Genomic DNA, 23117 nt, shown 5'->3' with positions numbered 1-23117 from the left:
ACTTTTTATTAACCCTAGATCAATTCCAACAAATGGTATCAGAGCTATGGTCAAAGATATGCATGTGCATGTAATTAAAATTATGAGCTTGAAAATCGTTTTCGAAAGTTTACTAATTTTGTGACAAGTTAGAATTGTTTTCTTAGATTATTTTTAATTTATCGATCATGCCTTTAAATTAAAAATTATGTTGTTTTTTTATGAGTTTGGGATGTTATTAAAACACATTATAATCAGTTCTAAAAGTTTTTAATTTTTTATAATGAAAAACATGTTTTTAAAGTTTGAGAAGTTTCGGTAAATTTTTGTGACTAGTTATCTTGTCTTACTAGTTTCTTTTATTTACTTGATTCATTTTATGCTTGTTGTTATTTCTTTTATACCATTTTATTAACTTGTTAATAAAACACAAATAAAAGCCTTAACAACTTCATAAAACGTTCCGTTACACTCGATTCTTTTTCGCACTCAAAGTCCGAACTTTAATTATTTCCAGTTTTCTTCGAGCTCGAGAAAATCCGCAGTAAAAGTGGCATAAATCTCAGCTCAGAATTCTAAATTTAATGATTCTTGAATACAATTAAAGGTCTTTTTGTCCTCTTTCCAATTCAATTGGTTTTAGGTCATAAGGACATCGAAACATGCAGTTATGGCGATTTTACTCCGAGGTGCGCGGCTGTTCCGAAAGTCCAGTTTTTTAGAATTCCGGATTTTCAGCCCCACTACCATGAGTTATAGAACTCTAATGAGAAAATTTTCTTGAGAAAAATTGTTCTTCATAAGATTATAAACATAATTTGAAAGATTAAAATTTTTTATTTTTGAAAGTTTAATTGAAATTGAATTTTTACAAAACTAGTTTGAATTTTGAAAACCGTTTTCGTTTTCAAACTTGAAAATATTTTGTCATCCAAATCAAATAATTTTCAAAATGTTATCAAAACTATATCTATATCACATATGTTCAAAATCTATATGCTCTTGAAAATATGAGTGGGAGGTCTCCTCGTAGACGAGCCGAAAAATAAAGATGTGTAATCTTAAACTTTCAAGTGTTCGAGTGAGTTGAAGTTCACGCTTCCCTCATGCACTTTCCCGAATAGAAAAATATGAGTATGTACATTGTGCCTTTATGCACTAACACTGCTCTGAACATGAAGATCTAGGATTCCTTTATAGTAGTCCACTCTATATATCTATAACTAGGAAATTTGTTTCCGAACTTATAAAGACGATGTGCCAACTCCAAAAACTAAGTGGGAGGGTTATACTTGTTGTTTGTAACCCACGATCCCCAACACTAATGAAAGAAGCAATTGACGTGAGACTAAGAGTCATTCTTGTGGCCCTCTCTTCAATGGGAGTACTCTATGACATTTTTGCTTCGATCATTGCTCCATGAGCTATGTCCGAGAGTGAGACAATGAAGACAAGGCCTCCTCTTAGGGGATTGTTTTTTCAAAGTTGATCTTTTGTACTAAGTGGTTGGTTGCACACTTAGGCTCAATCCCTAGTAATCCTCTCTTGAGACTCTGCGAAAAGATATGAGTGATCAAACCAATTTAAAAGGTGGGTAGTAAAAAATGGTGTATTGACATCTTGGCTAAGCATTAATGATGTGTCATTTACTTATAAATGGAGATTTTTTGCGGCCTTCTCTTGAGGGAGTAAATTATCGTTTGGTTTATAACACCTTTGGATTTTATCAAATGTTAAAAACATAAATCCTAAACCAAAGGCTAATCATAAATTTGTTTCAACTTATATAGGCAAAATGTCTCTCAACCCTCTCTCAACCATTCTTTCCTCGAATAAAGTTGAAGGCGAAAATTACGTGAACTGGAAATATAACCTCGACATAGTCCTTACTGTCGACAAGCACAAATGGGTTCTCACCACCCCCTGTCCTCAGACGAATGAAGATTCGACACAAGAGGAAAAAGACATCCAGGCGGTCTGGCTCCGATCCGATGAGATTGCGAGATGCTATATTTTAGCATCAATGAACAATGTGTTGCAACAACAACATGGTGACATTGAGACTGCTGCCGATATGCTCTACAATCTCCATGAGATGTTTAGAGGGCAAGGACGTCAAGCTAGGCAACAAGCGGTCCGACAGTTTATGAGCTGTCGCATGAAGGTTGGAACTCCCGTTAGAGATCATATGATGCTGATCATTAGCTATCTAAATGAAATGGAGATCCTTGGATCTGAGATTGGCGGGGAGACTAAAATAGACATGATCTTGGAAACTCTCTCCGAGTCTTTTGACATCTTCAAGCTGAACTACTCCATGAATAAGCTAGAGTACACTGTTACCGAGCTTATGAAGGAGCTTCACACCACCGAGGGACTCGCTAAGAAAAAGAGGGCTCAAGGAGAGGTACATGCTACTGCCTCCAACTCGGGATCTAAGAAGAGACCTCGCAAGGCCGAGAAGAAGAATCAACCTGAGGTTCAAAAGAAGAAGAAGACGCCAAAAGTTGCTAAGGTGGACAAGTCTAACGACAAGTGCCACCACTGCAATGAGCCTGGTCACTGGCGTAGGAACTGTCCTGCCTACCTTAAAACCAAAGAAAAATGTATTGTACTTGTTACTAAAGCTTGCTTAGTAGCTGATAATGTATCATCGTGGATTATTGACTCCGTTGCTACTAACCATATTTGTTGCTCCTTGACTGGTTTTAGGAAAAGCAAAAGCTTAGAGGATGGCGACATCTGCTTCAAGTTGGGTGATTGGAGCGTGGTGTCTGCGAAGACTGTAGGATCCATGACGTTGTCTTTTGAAGACCGCACTTTAATTTGAATAATGTTTATTATGTTCATTCCTTTGGGAAAAACCTAATATCTGTTGCTCAACTTTTCGAGCAAGATTATTGTTTAAAGTTTATAAAGAATGGAATTCGTATTTCTTTTTCAAATTCTTTTGTCAGTGATGCATGTATGAAGAATGGTCTTTTTTACATTTATCCCACTCAACCTTCTCTTTTAGACACCGAAATAGATAATGATCTAGTTAGGGAGCCAAAGAGGATCAAACTATTTGAATCCTCCGATCTAATAAAATCAACATATCTCTGGCACTTAAGACTTGGTCATATCAGTCTAGATAGGATTAAGAGACTTGTGAGGGACGGTTCACTCCTAGCCTCTGCAATAGGTTCACTACCTACTTGTGAATCTTGCATAGAGGGAAAAATGACCAAGCGACCTTTCTCTGATAAGGGTCGAAGAGCCACTGAGTTGCTGGAACTAGTACATTCTGATGTATGTGGTCCGCTCAGTCAACAGGCACGTGGTGGATACAAATACTTCGTTACCTTAACTGATGATTACTCGAGATAGGGTTTTGTCTATTTTCTGAAAGACAAATTCGAGACCTTTAACGTATTTAAGGTCTTCAGGGCTTTAGTGGAAAAGCAAACTGCCAAAGTGATCAAAACTCTTTGATCCGATCGAGGTGATGAGTATATGTCTAAAGAGTTCGATGACTTTCTTAAAGAAGAAGGTATCGCTTCTCAGCTTACCGCACCTGGCACGCCTCAACAGAACGGAGTGTCAGAGAGAAGAAATCGAACTCTTATGGAGATGGTTAGATCAATGATGAGTTACTCATCACTCCCTCTTTCCTTTTGGGGATATGCCCTCGAAACAACCGCTTACATTCTGAACCAAGTTCTGTCTAAAACGGTTCCTGGTACTCCTTATGAATGATGGACTGGTCGTAAAGTAAATCTTGGTCGCATCAAAATTTGGGGTTGCCCTGCACACGTGCTGAGGCAAAAGACTAGCAAGTTGGCTAGTAGGTCAGAATTATGTCTGTTCGTTGGATATCCAAAGGAAACCAAAGGTTTCACATTCTATAGTCCCGAGTACGATAAGACTTTCATTAGCACGAATGCTCGTTTCCTTGAGGAGGACTTTATGAAAGATGTAAAACCTAGAAGCAAAATTGTGATTGAAGAAAAGTTGGGTGAGGAAGATTCTACCTCATCTGTAAGAACTGTTCTTACCCCAACTGAAACATAACCTAACTCATCAGATTCTCATCAAGTAGTACTTCGACGTAGTGAGAGGGCTACTCAAAAGCCTGACAGGTACATGTCTTATGGAGACACTCTCGATTGCTTGTTCTGAATCAAACCTTTGGCTTGACACCATGAAAGTTGACATGCACTCGATGTATGTCAACAAAGTCTGGAAACTTGTAGACCTTCTTGAAGGAATTGAACCCGTAGGGTGTAAGTGGATATACAAGAAGAAAAGGGGTCCGGATGGGAACGTCGAGACGTTCAAAGCACGACTTGTGGCTAAGGGTTATACCCAACAAGAAGGGATTGACTATGAAGAAACCTTCTCGCCAGTCGTGATGCTTAAATCCATCCGCATACTTCTATCCATAGCTGCAGCTCTCGACTATGAGATCTGGCAAATGGAGGTCAAGACGGCCTTCTTGAATGGCAATCTTGACGAGCGCATTTATATGGCTCAACCAGACAGTTTCGTGGAAGAAGGTCAAGAGACCAAGGTTTGTGAGTTGCTTAAGTCCATTTATGGATTAAAGCAAGCATCTAGGTCATGGAATATTAGATTCGATGAAACTGTAAAGAGCTTCAGTTTTCAGTAGTCAATAGATGAGCCGTGTGTTTACAAGTTAATGCACGAAGGTAAAGTTGTGTTTTTGGTACTATATGTCGATGATATATTACCCATAGGTAATGATGTAGGTAAGTTATCTTAGGTTAAGGTCTGGCTGGCAAATCAATTCGATATGAAGGATCTAGGAGAAGCCGCGTACATTTTGGGGATCCAATTCTTTCGAGGTAGGAAGAACTGGACTCTGTTGCTCTCTCAAGCATCTTATATTGATAAGGTGATGGATCGCTTCTCGATGTAAGACTCTAAGAAGGGCCAAACACCCTTTAGGCATAGAGTCTCACTCTCTAAGGACCAGTCTCCCAAGACTGCGCAAGAGATTGATGACATGAGAAAAATTCTTGACGCCTCAGTCGTAGGAAGTCTCATGTATGCTATCCTTTACACTAGACCTGATATCTGCTTCGCAGTTGGTGTAGTTAGCCGTTTTCAATCCAACCCTGGACCCGAGCACTGGATTGCTGTTAAGCATGTTCTGAAGTATCTTTGAAGAACTAGGAACTTGATGCTTACATATTCAGGTACTGACCTGACTATGATGGGATATACCGACTCCGATTTTCAAGCGGATAAGGATCCCAGAAAATCCACTTCGGGATCTATGTTCATCCTTAATGGTGGAGATGTTGTGTGGAGAAGTATTAAGCAATCTTGCATTGCTGACTCCACAATGGAAGCAGAATATGTGGCTGCTTGTGAAGCATCAAAAGAGGTTGTATGGCTTAGAAAATTCTTTAAGTATTTGGAAGTTGTTCCAAATGTCGACGAGCCCATGACCCTTTATTGTGATAATAGTGGGGCTGTCGCTAAATCAAAGGAACCTCGAAGCCATAAGCGCTCTAAACATATTGAGAGGAAATACCATTTGATTCGAGAGATCGTGCAGCGCGGAGACATGGAAGTGATGAAGATCTCAACGGTGGACGACCTGACAGATCCATTCACCAAGGCCCTAGCAAACAAGGTCTTCGACAACCATAGAGAGGGATTAAACATGAAGGAATACACACATCTTCTTTGAGTCGAGTAGGAGTTTGTTGTCAATGGTGCCCACAAGAAGAGTTGTAGTCTTTACTTTTGTACATTTGATGTAATAAAGTCTCACGAAGACTCTTGCTTATAATTGCTTATTTATTAATAAAAAGTTGAAACGTTCATTCATTATTCCTTGTGTGAAGCTTTATGATAAAACCTTAGCCTTTAGTCCATAAACAAACCTAACAACACAAGAAGAGACAAATGTAGATTTTCATGAACAAACTCTTCATGGTTTGCTTAAAACAATATATTCGCAATCTAAGTATCAAAGGACTATTGATCTCAATACGATTGTTAGGATAATCTATGATGTCTGGTTATGGGACATTGAGAGTTGGAGACTCTATAGTTCTTCCAGGTATCTTCCGAAGGTACTGAATTGACCAGTGTACTTCTAGAGACAAGATAAGAACAAACTGTTTAACCTCTTATGTCTCGAGGTCACTACGTATGAATTGCATCATGCTTACCTCAATCCTGAAATGAGACATACCATTTCATAGCTTACGTATTCTCATTTGAGAAAGTCAGAGTTCGGACTCACTATGTGATTCTGAACAAGACCTATTGGTGAAGTACTAAGTTGTGAAACAATGTGACTTGTTAGCTCCTCGTCAATACATTGTTTCTGACTTATTCACAAGCGACAAAGGAGTCTAGGAAATAACAGCTAGGAGGGTAAAATGGTAATTTTGTAAATCCCGACTAGCTGATGATATTCATGAAGGGTAAACATAGATAATATTCAGTGGATCCACTCATCACAATTAGTTGAATTCTTGAGTAGAAAATAAATTCATTTGAACCGAGAGATTCTCAGTGTCAACTCTTTAGTGGAGTCAGTTGACATTAAGCTAAACTTGGAAAAAGTTTGTGAACTTTTGAGTCAAAGTATTTTAGCTCAAGCTTTGTTCATTTGGATCCATGAGGTCACTGTCACAAATCATATCGAGTAGGAATAGTTAAACTAGAAGCTAAGTCGAAACAAGAACGATACAAGTTTTACTAAAATTGTCAAAATGGTATTTTTGTCTTTTTTGGACATATGATGAAATGAATGTCAATAAATTTTTTGACATCGTCATATGATGAATGAAATCACTCGGCCGTGATGAGTTCATTGGGCCTTGTGGATTAATTTCATTTCATAGAATTTTACTTGAAAATTCTTAATGTGCCTTTCTTATGTTGTCATGAACAAATGAAGAAGCTTCTAGAAGCTCCTTCTAGGAGTCTTGGCCGCCCAACCCAAAGAAAGAAAAGAGAGATTTTTTTGTGCATTAATGTATAAAGATACTTGTCAAAAGAAAAATAGGAAACAAATTTGCATCTAGATGCATGAGGGATTTCGTCCAAATGGGTCAAGGGAGAAGCAAACAAAAGAGGAAACAGATCTAAGGAGTCATGAAGACTCTCTTGGCCGTGTGCCTCTAAAGAAATAAAGGGAATATTGCTCATGAATATGTGATATTCTATAGAAGAGGAAACTACCTTATTGAAGGTAAATCCTCTCCTATAAATAGAGCCATCATTCCTTTCATTTTATTCATTCCAAAGTTGTAGAGATTGAGAGCTTTTCTCTCTAGCTTGGCCGCCCCTCTCTCATTCTCTCTCTAAGTTCTTTCATTTTTGTTTTGGCACCTAGGTCCACATTTGACCTAGTGTTTTTAGCTCTTCGACTTTGAGACTTGTTCTCGTGTCCTCGTGTTTAAAAGTGCCCACACACTAATTCCTTTCTTTCTCGAGTGATTTTAGTGATAGAAACTTTCGTGGTTGCTTGAGTTCCCGGGGAAAGAAGAGAGACGTGCTGCGAGGGAAGACGAACGTTTCAACCTTTCCGAAGGCTTCTCAACGTCCAAGCTTCTCAAAGGTTAGTAAATATATAATGCTCATTAATGTTTTAATTTATATGTACTTGCTCTTTGTCTAGGTTAGTAAAATTGTTTTACTTGTTTTAAAGAAAATTGTTAATTCCCGCCGCTTGCTCGAAGCGTTAAACTTTTTCTTAACCCTAGATCAATTTCAGCAATTAGCTCGCCAAGTCCTCTCTCCAAACCCACTAGCTTGCAAAGGCCACCTTTCGGGTCAATCATCTTGGCCAAGGCTCTCTCAGAGCCCACCAAGTCATCAAGGCCACTTGTCCGGTCCATCTCCTGAGCCAGGGCTCTCTCCGAGCCAACCAGCCTACCTCGAGCATGTGATAGGACCATCTCCTTAAAAGACCCTCCCTCCAATCCCACCAGCCCTCCTCGACCTACTTCTGGGCCCATCTCTTCGGAAGACGTTCTATCCGAGCCCACCAGCACGCCTCGACCATTTTTCAGGCCCATCTCCTCAGAAGACCCTATCTTCGAGCCCACCAGCCTGCCTCGACCATCTCTTGGGCTCATCTCTTTGAAAGCCTTATTTTCGAGCCCATCAACCTACCAAACCTCCTCTGTCGAGCCCATAAGTTAACATCGACTATTTAGGCAACCTAAACCTTGGTTTTCACACCAACCAAAGATGCCATAGAACCTCAAAACACTATTAAAAACCCTACATATCCGAACCATGCTCATCTTGAATTCTCTTTGCATTTGTTCAACAAGTTGTTCAACCAACTTCTGCGAGCTTGAACCAAACACAATATCATCAATATAAATTTGAGCGATTATCAAGCATGACCTGATGTGTTTCACAAAAAGAGTTTTGTCTACTCCCCCTCGAGCATAGCCATGATTCACTGGAAACACAGTCAACCTCTCATACCAAGCCCTAGGTGTCTGCTTTAATCCATACAAAGCCTTTTTCATCTTATAGACATAGTCTGGATGGTGAGGGTCTTCAAATCCCTTGGGCTGAGAAACATAGACTTATGCAGTGAGAAAACTATTCAGAAAAGCACTCTTGCCATCCATTTGGTGAAGCTTGAAATTCAGACAACAAACAAGAGCAAGCACTAGTCAGATTGCCTCCAAATGAGCAACAGAGGCAAAGGTTTCTTCAAAGTCCACACTTTCTATTTGAGAATCCATTTGATGTGTCTTATTCTTGGTGATGTTCTCCTTGTTGAAATTGATCTAGGGTTAAAAAATTATTTAACGCTTCGAGCAAGCGGAGGAATTTAAAAAATTTCTTTAAAACAAGTAAAACGTTTTTACTAACCTAGACAAAGAACAAGTACATATAAATTAAAACTATTAATGAGCATTATATGTTTACTAACCTTTGAGAAACTTGAACGTTGAGAAGCCTTAGGAAGGTTGAAACGTTCGTCTCCCCTCGCAGCACGTCTCTCTTCTTTCCTCGGGAACTCGAGCAACCATGAAAGTTTCTATCACAATAATCACTCGAAAAATAAAGGAATTAGTGTGTGGGAACTTTTAAACACGACGACTCAAGAACAAGTCTAAGAGTCGAAGAGCTAAAACATTAGGTCAAATGTGGACCTAGGTGGCAAAACAAAAACGAAAGAAGACTTAGAGAGAAAGAGAGAAGGGGGCACCTAGGTCCACATTTGACCTAGTGTTTTTAGCTCTTCAACTTTGAGACTTGTTCTTGAGTCGTCGTGTTTAAAAGTGCCCACACACTAATTTATTTCTTTCTCGAGTGATTATTGTGATAGAAACTTTTGTGGTTGTTCGAATTCTCGAGGAAAGAAGAGAGACGTGCTGCGAGGGGAGACGAACGTTCCAACCTTCCTAAGGCTTCTCAAAGTAAACATATAATGCTCATTAATAGTTTTAATTTATATGTACTTGCTCTTTGTATAGGTTAGTAAAAACGTTTTACTTGTTTTAAAGAAAATTTTTAAATTCTGCCGCTTGCTCGAAGCGTTAAATATTTTCTTAACCCTAGATCAATTCCAACAGGTGCATCCCGCGCCCGGCAGGGCCTCATGCCCGTGCGCGCCCCACGCCCTACCATCCGGTGGGCCTCAAGGGGGCCGGCCTAAGGCTTCCTCCATAAATACCCCCCTCATCTTCACTTTAGGGGGACCTTGAACTCACTTCTTCTTGAGATATTTGAGAACTCTCTCTTCTCTTCTCTCTCACCACGCTCCTGTTACATTCCAAGAGCTCTCTCTCCTCCTCTCCCGGCTCGGGTCAGAAATCCGAGAACCCCCCTCGACGAGAGGGAGCGCGTTCCAGTTCTCCGACCCGAGTCTTCATAGTGCACAAGCTGCGCCCTAGCTTCTTGGCCCTTGAGTTAGAACTCTGAGCTACGAGTTAAGCGACCACTCTAAAGCCTTCACTAGAAGCTACGAGCCGGGTCCTTCTCTAAAGTCTTAGATTCTCAACCTCCGAGCCCTAGATAGCCCCCACACCTACATTGAACTACGTTCTAACTTGATCCCGGACGACGGGTACGTAGGAAGCCAACCTCTGGCACGCTCACACCCTCTAATACACACCTCAGGGTCTGAAGGGTGCAACTCGGTCTTCGAGTTCACATTTTTGACCCAGGCGCGGTCACTTGGTCTGACCTTGGATCGAATCGCCCGAGGTTTTTAATCGTTGTTCATTTTTGTATGACAACATTTTGACACTAGAAGGATGGGACTTCTTGATTTATACAGCCCAAAATCCATTCTACAACTCGACTCCTTCTTTCTCGGCTTGGGAAAGACATGAGCGGTCAACCACCTGTTCGTTTTGAGGGCATGAATAACCCCGAGAACGCAACCGGAGTGAAGAAATACTTCTTGCGCTCCCGAGTGCACGACGATGAAGAGACTCTCAACGACGAGAGTCACGCTCCCTCGCCACCTCCACCTTAGGATAGTCTGGAAAACCGCATCCTCGAGATGGAGGAGAAGATCAGCCAACTGAGAGCGGCCAACACGAGGTACCACTGCCAATTAGCGGGCAAGGGACCTATGCAAGGTGTTCCTCAAGGGGAACCCGAAGACCTCGTAGATGAAGGACATGACTATGATTCTGACTACGAGGGCTTGGAGATTTCGACGGACATCGATACTTCTCTCACTAAAGACAGGGAACCCTCCGTAGAGATCGAAGCCGGTCCTTCGAATCCACCAGCTAAGACAAAGGCGATACCCATTTCCTCCCAAGAGGAAACTTCCCGACGATCAGCCCATGACCAACTTGGTCAGAGAGGAAATGTCAGGGAAGGTCAAACGACTCGGCGAGTGAGGTGTGTGGCTCGAAGCTCACGCCCCTATGCCAGTGATCAAGACCTATGGGATCGACTTACCGTCCAACGGAACAACTGTGGAGAAGACCTACGAGAGAGGTTGAGTGCCCGCCAAGGTCACAACCCTGCGGCCCCAATCAATGGGGACCCTCGCACGGCTCAAGGGTCAAATGAAAGGCACCAGGTGACTCCTCACAAACAGGGAGTGACCCCCAACACTGGCCTGAACACTGTCACCATGATTCACAACCTTCGCAACGAAGTATGTGATCTACATGAAGGCGACTTGGCCGGTGATATATACGGGGTCGTAGAAGAACATTCCTCGCCATTCATTGCCCAAATCCTTGCTAAGGTGTGCACGGGAAACTTCAAACTCCCAAATCTCCCTCTCTAGAGTGGGAAAACCGAACCCACTTATCACATCCAACACTACGAAACTTGGATGACGATGCAGGGCGTCTCACCTGGGGCTCTATGCCAGGCTTTTAGTCTTACCCTTACCGGAGCCAGTTTCGAGTGGTTTAAGAATTTAAGACCAGGGAGCGTCCAATCGTCCAAAGACCTGAAGGACATGTTCCTAGCGCGATTTGCTACATCGATGGTTCAAAAGAAAACCAAGATGTACCTACGGTCAACCAGGCAAGAGAATAACGAGTCCTTGAGACAGTATCTCACTCAGTTCACCGCGGAATCGAACAAGGTCGACCGCTTCGACGACAGTGACGCGATAACAACCATCATCAAGGGCTTGCACAGTGGGGACTTCTTAAAGTCTGCCGTCGAGATGAGTCCGGCAACGAGCAGGGCAACCCCTGGAAGAAAGTGAATGAGGGAGGTCAAGCATCTGATAGCCGACCCCCTACGTCTCAAAAGTTGCGTCTTGCGAACAACTTCAGAGACTATTCACAATACACACCTTTGAACTCCCCAGTAGATCGAATCTATGCTGTGGCGCCTGACAAATTCACCACTCCAGCTCCAATGAAAGGCGACCCCGTATCTCACGATCGGTCCCGTTATTGTGAGTTCCACCAAGATTATGGTCACATGACCGCTCAATGCTTCGCGCTCAAGCGACAGATTGAGACATTGATCCAAAGAGGGGAGCTCAAAGAGTTCGTTCTCCGAATGATAGGTGTTGCGGTCCCTACCAACGACAGGCCACAGCCTGGAAAGGGTGGAGGAACCAACACTAACACTGACCATACCACGGTCGCGGCTACGGCCGACACACAACTCGACGTCATCACCACCATACTAGGTGGCTTGCAAGATGGGGATTCAGCCCGGCAAAGAAAAAAGTTCCTTAGGGCTGCCTCTCAAGAAGGCCCTACCGGGCAAGTTAACCTCACCTATGAGGAACCTCCGTCCATACCATACGAGACGATTCAATTCACCAATGAGGAGGCTAAGCGAGTTGTACAACCGCACAATGACGCAATAGTCCTCAAAGCCCAAGTGACTAACAACTTGGTGAAAATGGTCCTTATTGATAACGGCAGCACAACCGATATAATCTTTAAGACCACCCTAGAGCGCATGAAACTCGGGGGGCTCCACCCCGTCCCGACCCAGACACTTTGTTTGGGTTCACGGGAGAAAAGGTCATGACCAAAGGAATCATAAATTTACCGGTCACCTTTGGAACTGCTGGAGGTATCGAAGTCATTCACATGGTCCCCTTTCTTGTGGTTGACCAGGAGTCGCCCTACAATGTCATCATTGGGCGACCCACGTTGAACATACTAAGGGCCATCACATACACATATCACCTACTGGTGAAATTCCCCAGCGAGGAAGGAATTGGCGTCATGGTTGGTGATCAGACCCAAGCGAGGATATGCTATGTCCAAGGTGTGGACGGCAAGCCCGCTGAAAAAAGGGTTACACGATTTACCAGCTAGAAGACGACTACCCGTGTGATCAAAAAGACGCATGGAAGCTCGGGGAATTAGATCCATGTGATGAGACCGAGAGGTTGAAAGTTAACACCCCCGATGATCTCGCTTCGATCATTCTCGACGAAGCCAAACCTGACCAGGTTGTGAAGATCGGTGCACAACTCCCTCTCGCCATCAAGACTTAACTCACGTCCTTCCTTTGGGAGTTTAAGGATGTCTTTGCGTGGACTCATGCAGACATGCCTGGAATAGACCCCGACGTGATTGTGCACCGGTTGAACGACGACAAAAATATCGTCGAAAAAGTACAAGCTAGACGCGCGTTCAACCCTGAACGATACCTAGCAATAAACGAAGAAGTTGAAAAGCTTATCTCCGTTGGCTTCATCCGAGAAGCCAAGTACCCCAAGTGGGTGGCCAACGTGGTCATGGTAAAAAAACCTAATGGGAAGTGGTACATTTGTATAGACTACAAAGATCTTAACAAAGCCTGCACAAAAGACTGTTTTCCGCTCCCATGCATCGAACAACTGGTCGACGCCACGGCCGAACATGAGCTACTAAGTTTCATGGACGCCTACTCGGGCTATAACCAAATACGAATGCACGAGCCCGATCAGATAAAGACAACTTTCGTCACTAATCGGGGACTCTACTGCTACAAGGTCATGCCTTTTGGCCTTAAGAACGCGGGAGCTACTTACCAACGACTGGGTCGCACCTCGCGCGCCTCGTACCCTGGTTGAGGATGCCCCCCCCCCCCCCCCCCCCCCGCCCTGCCATCCGGTGGGCCTCAAGGGGGCCGACCCAAAGCTTCTTCCAAGCCTATAAATACCCCCCTCATCAAGTGAAGATGAGGGGGACCTTGAACTCACTTCTTCTTGAGATTTTTGAGAACTCTCTCTTCTCTTCTCTTTCACACGCTCCTGTGACATTCCAAGAGCTCTCTCTCATCCTCTCCCGACTCGGCTCAAAAATCCGAGAACCCCCCTCGACGAGAGGGAGCGCGTTCTAGTTCTGCGACTCGAGTCTTCATAGCGCACAAGCTGCGCCCCAGCTTATTGGCCCTTGAGTTAGAACTCTGAACTACGAGTTAAGCGACCACTCTAAAGTCTTCACTAGAAGCTACGAGCCAGGTCCTTCTCTAAAGTCTTAGAGTCTTAACCTCCGAGCCCAAGATAGCCCCCACACCTATATTGAACTACGTTCAGACCTGATCCCGGACGACGAGTACGTAGGCAACCAACCTCTGTCACGGTCACACCCTCCAATACACACCTCGGGGTCTGGAGGGTGCAACTCGGTCTTCGAGTTCACATTTTTGGCCCGGGCGCGGTCACTTGGTCCGGCCTTGGATCGAACCGCCCGAGGTTTTTAATCTTTATTTATTTTCGTGCGACAACAACTGCCTTAGAACAAAATGTGAGACACGACAGTAAAAGATGGAGATATATAAATATATTGTACGTGAGATTTTTTTAAAAGATAATATCAAGTACGCGGGGTTTTGATAACTGGTACGTAATATATAATATATTGTTATAGGTCATTTTTGAAGAAATAAAACTTTGATTTTCTTCTATTGTTTTTAAGAAGATGGAAAGAAAATATCATAACTTTAAAATAAATAAATAAATACTACTAAAATGTTTCCATGACATAATTTAAAAGTCATTGTATTTGTGATTTAACAACCTTTATTTTTTTGTTATTAATATATGATAACATTCGCAATATTTTATTATATAATGTCGAAAAATATTTAATTGTTAGACAATTTTTACGACATTTTAAAAAAGTTGTATAAAATGTTCAATAACAATAGATCACTTTCACTAAAAAAGTAGTTCACGACATTTTATTTATAAATGTCGCTAAATCATCCATTGAACACAATTTTTCGACATTTTTAATTTAAATGATATCATACATATGAAATATCGACATTATATCATAAATATCATTAATTAGGTATGGATAAAAGACATATTTCTTGTAGTTAGCCTCCTATATATTACTCTCAGAGCTGTATGCCACAAAGCAAACATGCTGCTTAACTCTCCATTCTTGTCTCATTAGATCATGTTTCTTTACATTCTTCAATATGAGATCAGCTAGATACTTGAAACAACATGGCTTAATGTGACCAACTTTGTTGCAGTAGTAGCAAATCCACTTTTTTTTTCTGTCTGCCATTAGCATGAGTGAAAAAATTCAGAAGGTTGGTGGAACATCTTCTTAGACTCTGGGTTCCACACATTTTCTCTAGATTTTACAAACTGCATAGAGGTCTGAGATGATTCTCCACAAAAGCAAGTACCTCTGCTATTGCCACTTCTTCTTTAGGTAGCCAAAATGGAATCAAGATTGCTTGACTCTGAGTTGAGCATCTTCACATTCTTCTTTAGTTTATTCAACTCTGAATGAGCTTTCATCTTTCCATTCACCCGTTCCTTCAGATCATGAATAGTTTTTATAAGCTCATCTTTTTTAGTAGTAAGATCAAATTCCTTCTTTTCAAGATCACTCTTCTCAAGTTTCAAGCCAATAATCGTGGGAGTAGGATCCATCCTCCCCACCAAAATATGCTTTTGGACCAAAAGCCCAAGTGACTAGGTGAACTGATTAGAGTCTAACTCATTCGGATAAAATTCACTTTGGCAGCCCAATTCGTCAAGATGAACTGACTTCCTCCATAATTATAGGCCTAGCCCGTCATCGATTGTACATGTGTAAGTTCGTGACTTAGCATTGGAAATTTTGGGGCAAGAACATATGGTTATCTAGCTCTTCGCTAAGACTGAGTCCAGCATCTCATGAATCAGCCCGTGAGAAGCGCTCCTCAATCGATCTTTTCGCCACTGCCAGCTCAAGTCAATGTGCGCGTGGCACCTCCAGGCCCTCCATTCCGACCACGTGTTCTTCCAATCAACGACAGAAGGATGACGACCTGAGCTATAAGTATACGTGATTCAGCCTTATTTTGAGGATGATTGATTTATTATTTTATTTGTTATTACTTCTTGAATTTTTTACTTAAGACTTAGTTGAGCTCGTCACCTTTCATTGTGTAGAGTTCGACCCCAGTTGTATTTAATATTCAATAAAAACCATTTGTTTCAATATTCTTTTAGTTATTCTTCGCTACTCTCGTTATTTTTCAGCTTTATTCGATTCATATAAGAGGAATTCTTGAGATCCACATGAATACAAATAAATACTATATACTAAATACAACCTATAGTTTTGTGATTGTTGAGAGACCAATTCGACATCCACATTGATGTTCTGACTCAGCTTCTTGTTATGATCTAGCATAGCCAACCACTTCTCATTGAGTAGATAGTAGTTTTTTACAATATCTTCTTCAGTGACTTCACCATCACTGCTTACGTCTCCAGGAAGATGTTCAACCAACTTCTAGTTGGAGCTGGAATCATCTTTCTCTTTAGCTTTCGAATCTGTGACAACATTGAAAACCATAAGATTAGTATTCTCCTCATTGAGTTCACTTCTATCTGGGTCATTGTCACTCTAGTTAACAACACATGACTTGTTGTTCTTCTTCAAGGTATTTACACATTTTGCCTGAATGTGTCCAAACCATTCACATTCTCTACACTGGATTCCCATAGAATTTTCTCCTCTGTGGTTATTTCCAAATCTGTTCCTCTTTTGAGGATTACCATCTCCTTGCTCTCCTCATCTTATGTTCATCTTCTTCATAAATCTTTCAAAGTTCTTGGCAAGAAAAGCAATTTAATCGGACATATCGTCTTGATCTTCAATCTCATACTGAGTTTCAGCTTTCAGACCCAATCCCTTGGCTTTAAGATTCATCTCAAAGGTTATGAGAGACCCAAAGAGATCATCAAACTTCATATTCTTCAAATCATGAGTCTCTTCCACCGGTACAACCCTCATGTGAAATCTATCTGGGAGTGATCTCAGCACTTTACTCACAAGTTTAGCATCTAAGATAGGTTCTCCCAATGTAAATGCTTCATTAGAGATATCATAAATTATAATACCAAATTCAGCGATAGTCTCATCTTCACTCATCTTAAGATTTTCAAACGTGGTGGTGAGCATTCGGAGACTTTGAGATCTGACCTTGTTAGTGCCTTCATGAGCAACAAGCAAAATGTCCCATGCATCTTTGGCAACTTCATAGTTGGAGATAATCTTGAATATGTTCTCGTCAACAGCATAGAATATGGCATTCATAGCTTTAGAGTTCCCAATGACTTCTTCGTGATGATCTTCAGTCCACTTGTCTTGAGGAAGATCAGTAACTTTTCCATCATTATCAAGAGCAGTCAGAGCAGTCCATCCCTTCTCAACAGCCATCCAAGCCTTATCATCAACAACTTTGAGGAAGCTTTCATCTTTGACTTCCAACACCCATAATTGTGTCCTTCCAACAGAGGAGGTCGACCAATACTTTTCATTCCTTCATGTTCATCTCAAAAACACGTTAGTAGATAAACCAGATCACGCTCAGTAAATCGAGTGACCTGCTCTGATACCAATTGTAATAATTGTAATTAATTAACGTGATTAAAAAGATTGTTTAGCACGTTGGTGAAACAACTTATTGAACAACTGATTACTTTTAGGAAGTTTTAATCAAGATGATAAACAAACAAACAATCAAACAGAAAACAACGAGGACGGGGCCACGGTGTGGTCTCCGCCGACAATGGGAGTAACCTCGGTGTGTGTTGATGCGGCCGTTGACGGAATATGGGGCGATTTGGTACTGGTGTGTCCTTAGACCACACTCAGTAAATCGAGTGACCCGCTCTGATACCAATTGTAATAATTGTAATTACTTAATTTGATTAAAAAGGTTGTCTAGCAAGTTGGTTAAACAACTTGTTGAACAACTAATTACTTTTAGGCAGTTTTATTCAAGATGATAAACAAACAAACAAACAATCAAATAGAAAACAACAAGGACGGGGCCATGGTGTGGTCCCCACCGACAATGGGAGTCACCTCGGTGTGTTGATGGAATAGGAGGCGGTTTGGTACTGGGTGTGTCCTTCGCGACCATAGAGGCTTTGTCATCGCCTCGTAGATTTCGGTGAGAAACTCGTGTTATTCTCCCCCTCTTGCGGAAGCAATGGCTATTCTCCGGGGAGTACCGTTGGCCTTGACTCTCGGAGTTTATTAGGTGGATGTTCAATCGAATTGTCTTGCAAAAGTTTGCGAAATCAAGAGTGGCGCCAATCCTACGACGGAAATGGGAACGATATTGGAAAGACTAAGGTTTTGTGCTTGAATTTTTTCAATTCCGATTTTGTTTTCATTCCCATTTCTTGTAATGTTGTGGCCCACAAATTGACCCGTTATACATTTAGTATATGTTCAGATGTACATTGGTCGATGATAGTCCCACCTTGTGCTATGGTTCCAAGGGATCAAAAAGCTATCTTCTAATCACGGTATTCCTCCGTTACTTAAGTGAGGGTTTTAATGAATTCTTTCGTGGTATTGTGTTTACTAAAAAGAAAATTAGTTGGGATACAATCATAATTACTTATATTATCAGTTTAGTGACTTTTACTATCGTGTCATATATATTCTTTAAATATTTGTTTTAAATGAAATTCAGGGTTGTCAGAGAATATTCAGACTTGGAAACAGGATTAAACACCGTTTCTTTCATGGGCTTCACAAGCGTGTATGGTTTTATTACTTGTGTGCTTAACATTGCTTAGAACTTGGTAAATTTGCCAATTTTTCACTTACAATCTGCCAATAAAACTCTTAGATTTCCTCTAAAAATTCCAGGTGAAATCAGTGAGGTTGTTTGTTTTTTTTTTTTTTGTATTATGATTTTTTTTTTCCAAAAAAAAAAAAAATGCCAAACTTTTAATTTAGGTAAAAAAAAAAAGATATACGTTTACTAAATAAAATAGGATATACTTAAATTCTAGTATCGTCCCCTCTCAACCTCCACCAATTTCATTCGTGCATGGATATCTTTTAAAAAAAAAAGCGAAAAAAATAAAAACAGATTATAGAGTACCATATGGGAAACTTGATAAACCAAGCTCAGTGTAGCATCTGATTTGAAAATCAAGCCATACTTTGGATCCTTTAGGGAAACCAAGCATTTGACCATGTGAATTGTCCAAATTACCCTTAAATTAAAAATCTTTTCAAAATCAAACCTTTATTTCTCTCCACTCCCCTTCCCTTCCCAAATCACGCGTGCCTTTTCAATTCAAAAACATAAAAAAAAAACCGCCCAGCCCGTCCCGCCCCAAATCCATCGCCCTCTTCTCTTCTCCCCGTCGGTCATCCTCATGCACGCACGCCCATCATCGTAAACCAGTCCAGACCTACTCGCCATTTCGCTCCTTCCTCGCCAGTCCAGCCGAGTCGCGAACCAACCGAGCCCTCCTCGCCAGTCCAACCGTCATTACATCGGTTCTATAAACGAAAATGGTGAGTTTGTTTTGGGTCCCATTTTAGGGTTTGTTAAATTGAAATGGTTTTATAATTATTTAGATGACATTATTTCAAAATCTTCGATTATGGACTTGTTAGGGTTGTTTAGAGTATGAAATATTTTCCCTGTGATTTAGGTTCTATTTCGAAGATTTTGGGTCTGAGGGTTTGAAGTTTTCGATGAATTTTTGGTGATTAAGATTGTTTTGATATGAAATCTTGGGTATTTTCGGTATGAAATTTTGGGATGTAGTTTTGATTAGACATTTTGGATTTTTTGGCTATGAAGTTCATAGCGTTTAGGGTACTTTCTGGTATTATTTGAAGGGATTTCGAAGATTTAAGTTTTCTTTGTTTTGGAAAGATTGGTGAGGATATGTATGCAGTTCGGATATTTTGGACCTACTTTGAGCAATATTTGTGTCAAAATTCGAAGTTTTTACCTTTGATTGATTCTTTATTTCGAACTTTTCTCACTGTTTTATGACAACTTATCATTTTGTGGGTATGTTTTGATTAGACATTTCGGATTTTTTTGCTATGAAGTGTATAGCGTTTTAGGGTACTTTCTGGTATTATTTGAAGCGATTTCGAAGATTTAAGATTGATTTGTTTTGGAAAGATTTGTGAGGATATGTATGCAGTTCGGATATTTTGCACATACTTTGAGCAATATTTGTGTTAAAATTCGAAGTTTTTACCTTTGATTGATTCTTTATTTTGAACTTTTCTCACTTTTTTATGACAACTTATCATTTTGTGGGTATGTTTTGATTAGACATTTCGGATTTTTTTGCTATGAAGTGTATAGCGTTTTAGGGTACTTTCTGGTATTATTTGAAGCGATTTCGAAGATTTAAGATTGATTTGTTTTGGAAAGATTTGTGAGGATATGTATGCAGTTCGGATATTTTGCACATACTTTGAGCAATATTTGTGTCAAAATTCGAAGTTTTTACCTTTGATTGATTCTTTATTTCGAACTTTTATCACTTTTATGACAACTTATCATTTTTTTTGTAGGCACCGAAATATGAATTGTTAGTTCCCATCTGTAAGGAGTACAGTGGTCAAATAAGTTTCAGAGACAGCGGGTATGTCACGACCCGCGACCTCTCGTCGGCGACTCACGGGCCGCGACGGTGGGGTTACGTCTCAGATTTCAACATCAATATATAACAATATATCTCATATCAGCGGAAACAGAATCAAATCAACATAATAACCATAATACTTATATTAAACATAACACGATCATATATAAGTACTATAAGTGGTTATACGAAAACCTGGGTAAATTTTTCGCTGTTTAACTTTAGGAATTAGAGCCTTATAGCGACTCTTATTTATACACAAGCTCCCTAATTTTAAGTATATATACAAGGGATAGTTTGGGAATCATAGTTTACGAAAGGGGTTCAACAAAATATAGATATTATTATAGAAGGATTTGAACCCGGGTGAGTTCCCATTAGCCCAAAGGTCAAGAGATACACGTCTGGTCTTCATCTACGACTTCCTTATTCACATCGGCGCCTTGCCCTTCTCTACATTACCAAGGGTCATAAAACTATGAGTCGATTGACTCAGTAAGTGGGAGTCTAACCTAGAAAAAATAAAAGCGACTAATGCCATGTGATAACATGTGACGTGCAAACAGGCACATAAGAATGCAAGGATGCAAATCTAACAAGTTCTAGAGCATGACTGATGCGCGCATACTCTAACTAATACTTGTCGTCTTCAGGGTTACACACATCCCCCGCTATAACCTTCAGAACGACAAGAGACCAGCCTTAGACTTCGAGCAGCAGTCGTCCGGCGGCCTAAGAGTTTTAACATCTGTCTGGGATCCACTAATGGTACCACTTCATTCGACGTCGGCGCCACCCCCAGGCCCTCATAGCCCGTCAAGGTCTTCAGGCCTTCATAGCCTGGCAACAAAGTCGGGTACGACTCTTGGTCGACTCCCCGAGATATGAGTACTCAGCGCCATCCCCCAGACCCTCATAGCCCGTCAGGGTTCATTTCCCTTTGGTACCATCGACACATCAATTCTTTAGGGTTCGGGTACTCTGTAGCACTCAGAGTACACACCTATGCTACTTACAGGAGAGCGACTCGGGTTAAATCCTGAAAGAATTATCATTTCACTTTTATGCTCGTTAGTGTTTTAAGTTGAAGACTCGGAATATGACTCCCGGTACTTCTACCCTCGGCTCGAATCCGAGAGTCCAACATGCTCTCCTGTCCCCTCAGATCTAGCTAAACTCTATGGTTAGCAGAGGGATCTAACTACATCAAAATAGCAACGTGGCTGGTTCAAGTTAGCATTTGAACCTATGGGTATAAACCCAACTAAATTTTCCAAAAAGAGTGGCCGAAGCCTTAATCTTTGGTGTTTGTGTCTTTTAAGGCTTTTCCTACTCTTTTATTATTAACACGTAAATGCACGTAAACATGATTATTCCCTTAGTAAGTAGTTGACTTATGTCTCCACACTTACCTGGGATACTGTGATAGAAGCTCGACGACCTCTGGCAATGTCTTGCTTTTCACGTTCTCTGAGATACTTGACGCTTGCCGAAACGTCTAAAGAACTAGCATCCGAGGTTGAAAGTCCGTTAGTTATTGGATTCAAAATTACTTGAAAAATATAGGGTCCAGTGTCGGGATTAGATTTGAGTCGGTTCGGAATTCGATAACGAGTTACTTCCTTAAATCTAAACTCTTATCAATTTCCAAAATTCCAAATCCGACATCTCGACTCAAAAACCCGAACCCAAACAAGTCACACGACCAAACACGAATCCAACTAACTAGTCACAAAATTCTTAGACTTGTCATTAAATCCACATTTCAAATTCAATTCTCACGTCTCAAAATCCCTAACAAACTAGAATATCTCAACATCACAAAACAACCAAAGCAAATTACCTAGCCAAACAAGTCTCACGGCCAAACAAAAGAATGCTCACGGCCAAAGGCACACACATGGCCAAAAATATTTCAAACTCACGTTCATAATTCCAGCTTCAATACCCTGATTTCAAAAATTCATAACTCACTCAATTCTCAACGGATTTACACGTTCTTGGTCATTTTAGAAACCTCATGACGTCTATTATCCAAGAAAAATATCAACAAATCCAAATTAAATCGGTACCGAACTGTCCACGTCAATTTACAGAGGCTGCTCACAGCGAGCTCAAAATTCTCAAATCATTCAAAATCGACTCAATTACACAAATCCGAGCTAGGAACATCATTAATCAAGTCCAAAAACCAAATAAAACCCATCAATTCCACTGATTTTAGCTCGGATCAAAAACCCCCAATATTTGAGCTATGAACCCTAGTTTTCAATTCAAACCGAGATGAAATTTCTCACCGAATCAGCGAAATACCATTCACCCACTGCTTCCTCGTCCTCTTCCCGGTGATCTCCCCTAGCTCCGACGTCCCGGTGGTGCACGGCGGTCACGCTCTTCCTCTCGGTGGCGCGCGCGCGGTGGAGAGCTCGGCTTGGCTGGTGGCGCGCGGAGAAGAGGGAGAACGAGGGTTGAGGAAGGAAGTGGAGATGGTGAGAGAGATGATGATGATGATGATGGCCGAGAGAGCTAGCTTGGAGGAGATTAGATTTTTTTTTTCTTTGTTACTCTTTGCAGGTGGCTCGCGCGAGTGAAGAAGAAGGAGAAAAGAAAAATGACGTGAAGAAGATAATGAAGAGAAAGAGTGGGGGTGAGGTGGCCGTGTGGGAGTGGGGAGAAAAAGAGGATAAGAATGCCATGTGGCACTCCCACATCTTGCCACACGTCTCCAAAAACAACCCCTAAAAACACTTTTTCTTTCACTCTCGTCCCTTACTTTGTTGCACTTTAATCCTTTCCAAATAAATCCTCTCAAACTCGTCCT

The 23117-nt window shown here is 41.1% G+C and overlaps 1 protein-coding gene and 1 long non-coding RNA gene across 2 annotated transcripts; both read right to left on the bottom strand.

Moving 5' to 3' along the window:
• Positions 1–16499: 16499 nt before the first annotated feature.
• LOC149402305 (uncharacterized) lies at positions 16500–17090 on the bottom strand. The gene has a single exon (XM_089608312.1). It carries the CDS (start codon positions 17088–17090, stop codon positions 16500–16502), a length of 591 nt encoding a protein of 196 aa, XP_089464438.1.
• Positions 17091–20395: 3305 nt separating this feature from the next.
• On the bottom strand, positions 20396–22947 carry LOC149402304 (uncharacterized). The gene is made up of 3 exons (XR_016296080.1): positions 22594–22947; positions 21709–21802; positions 20396–20749 (listed from the first exon to the last, which is right to left on the bottom strand). It is a non-coding gene; the product is annotated as an uncharacterized LOC149402304 (long non-coding RNA).
• Positions 22948–23117: the final 170 nt, after the last annotated feature.

The sequence above is a fragment of the Urtica dioica genome, chromosome 3 (genome assembly GCF_054948205.1).
Source record: "Urtica dioica subsp. dioica isolate 48M chromosome 3, U.dioica_male_clone48M_v1_H2, whole genome shotgun sequence".
Lineage (NCBI taxonomy): Eukaryota > Viridiplantae > Streptophyta > Magnoliopsida > Rosales > Urticaceae > Urtica > Urtica dioica.
Note: the sequence above shows the minus strand (reverse complement) of the source record. Positions and strands in the feature narration are given on the sequence as shown.

What these genes read in the sequence shown, in the direction of transcription:
- LOC149402305 (XM_089608312.1), bottom strand. Translation starts at nt 17,090, where the DNA reads ATGGCTGTTGAGAAGGGATGGACTGCTCTGACTGCTCTTGATAATGAT.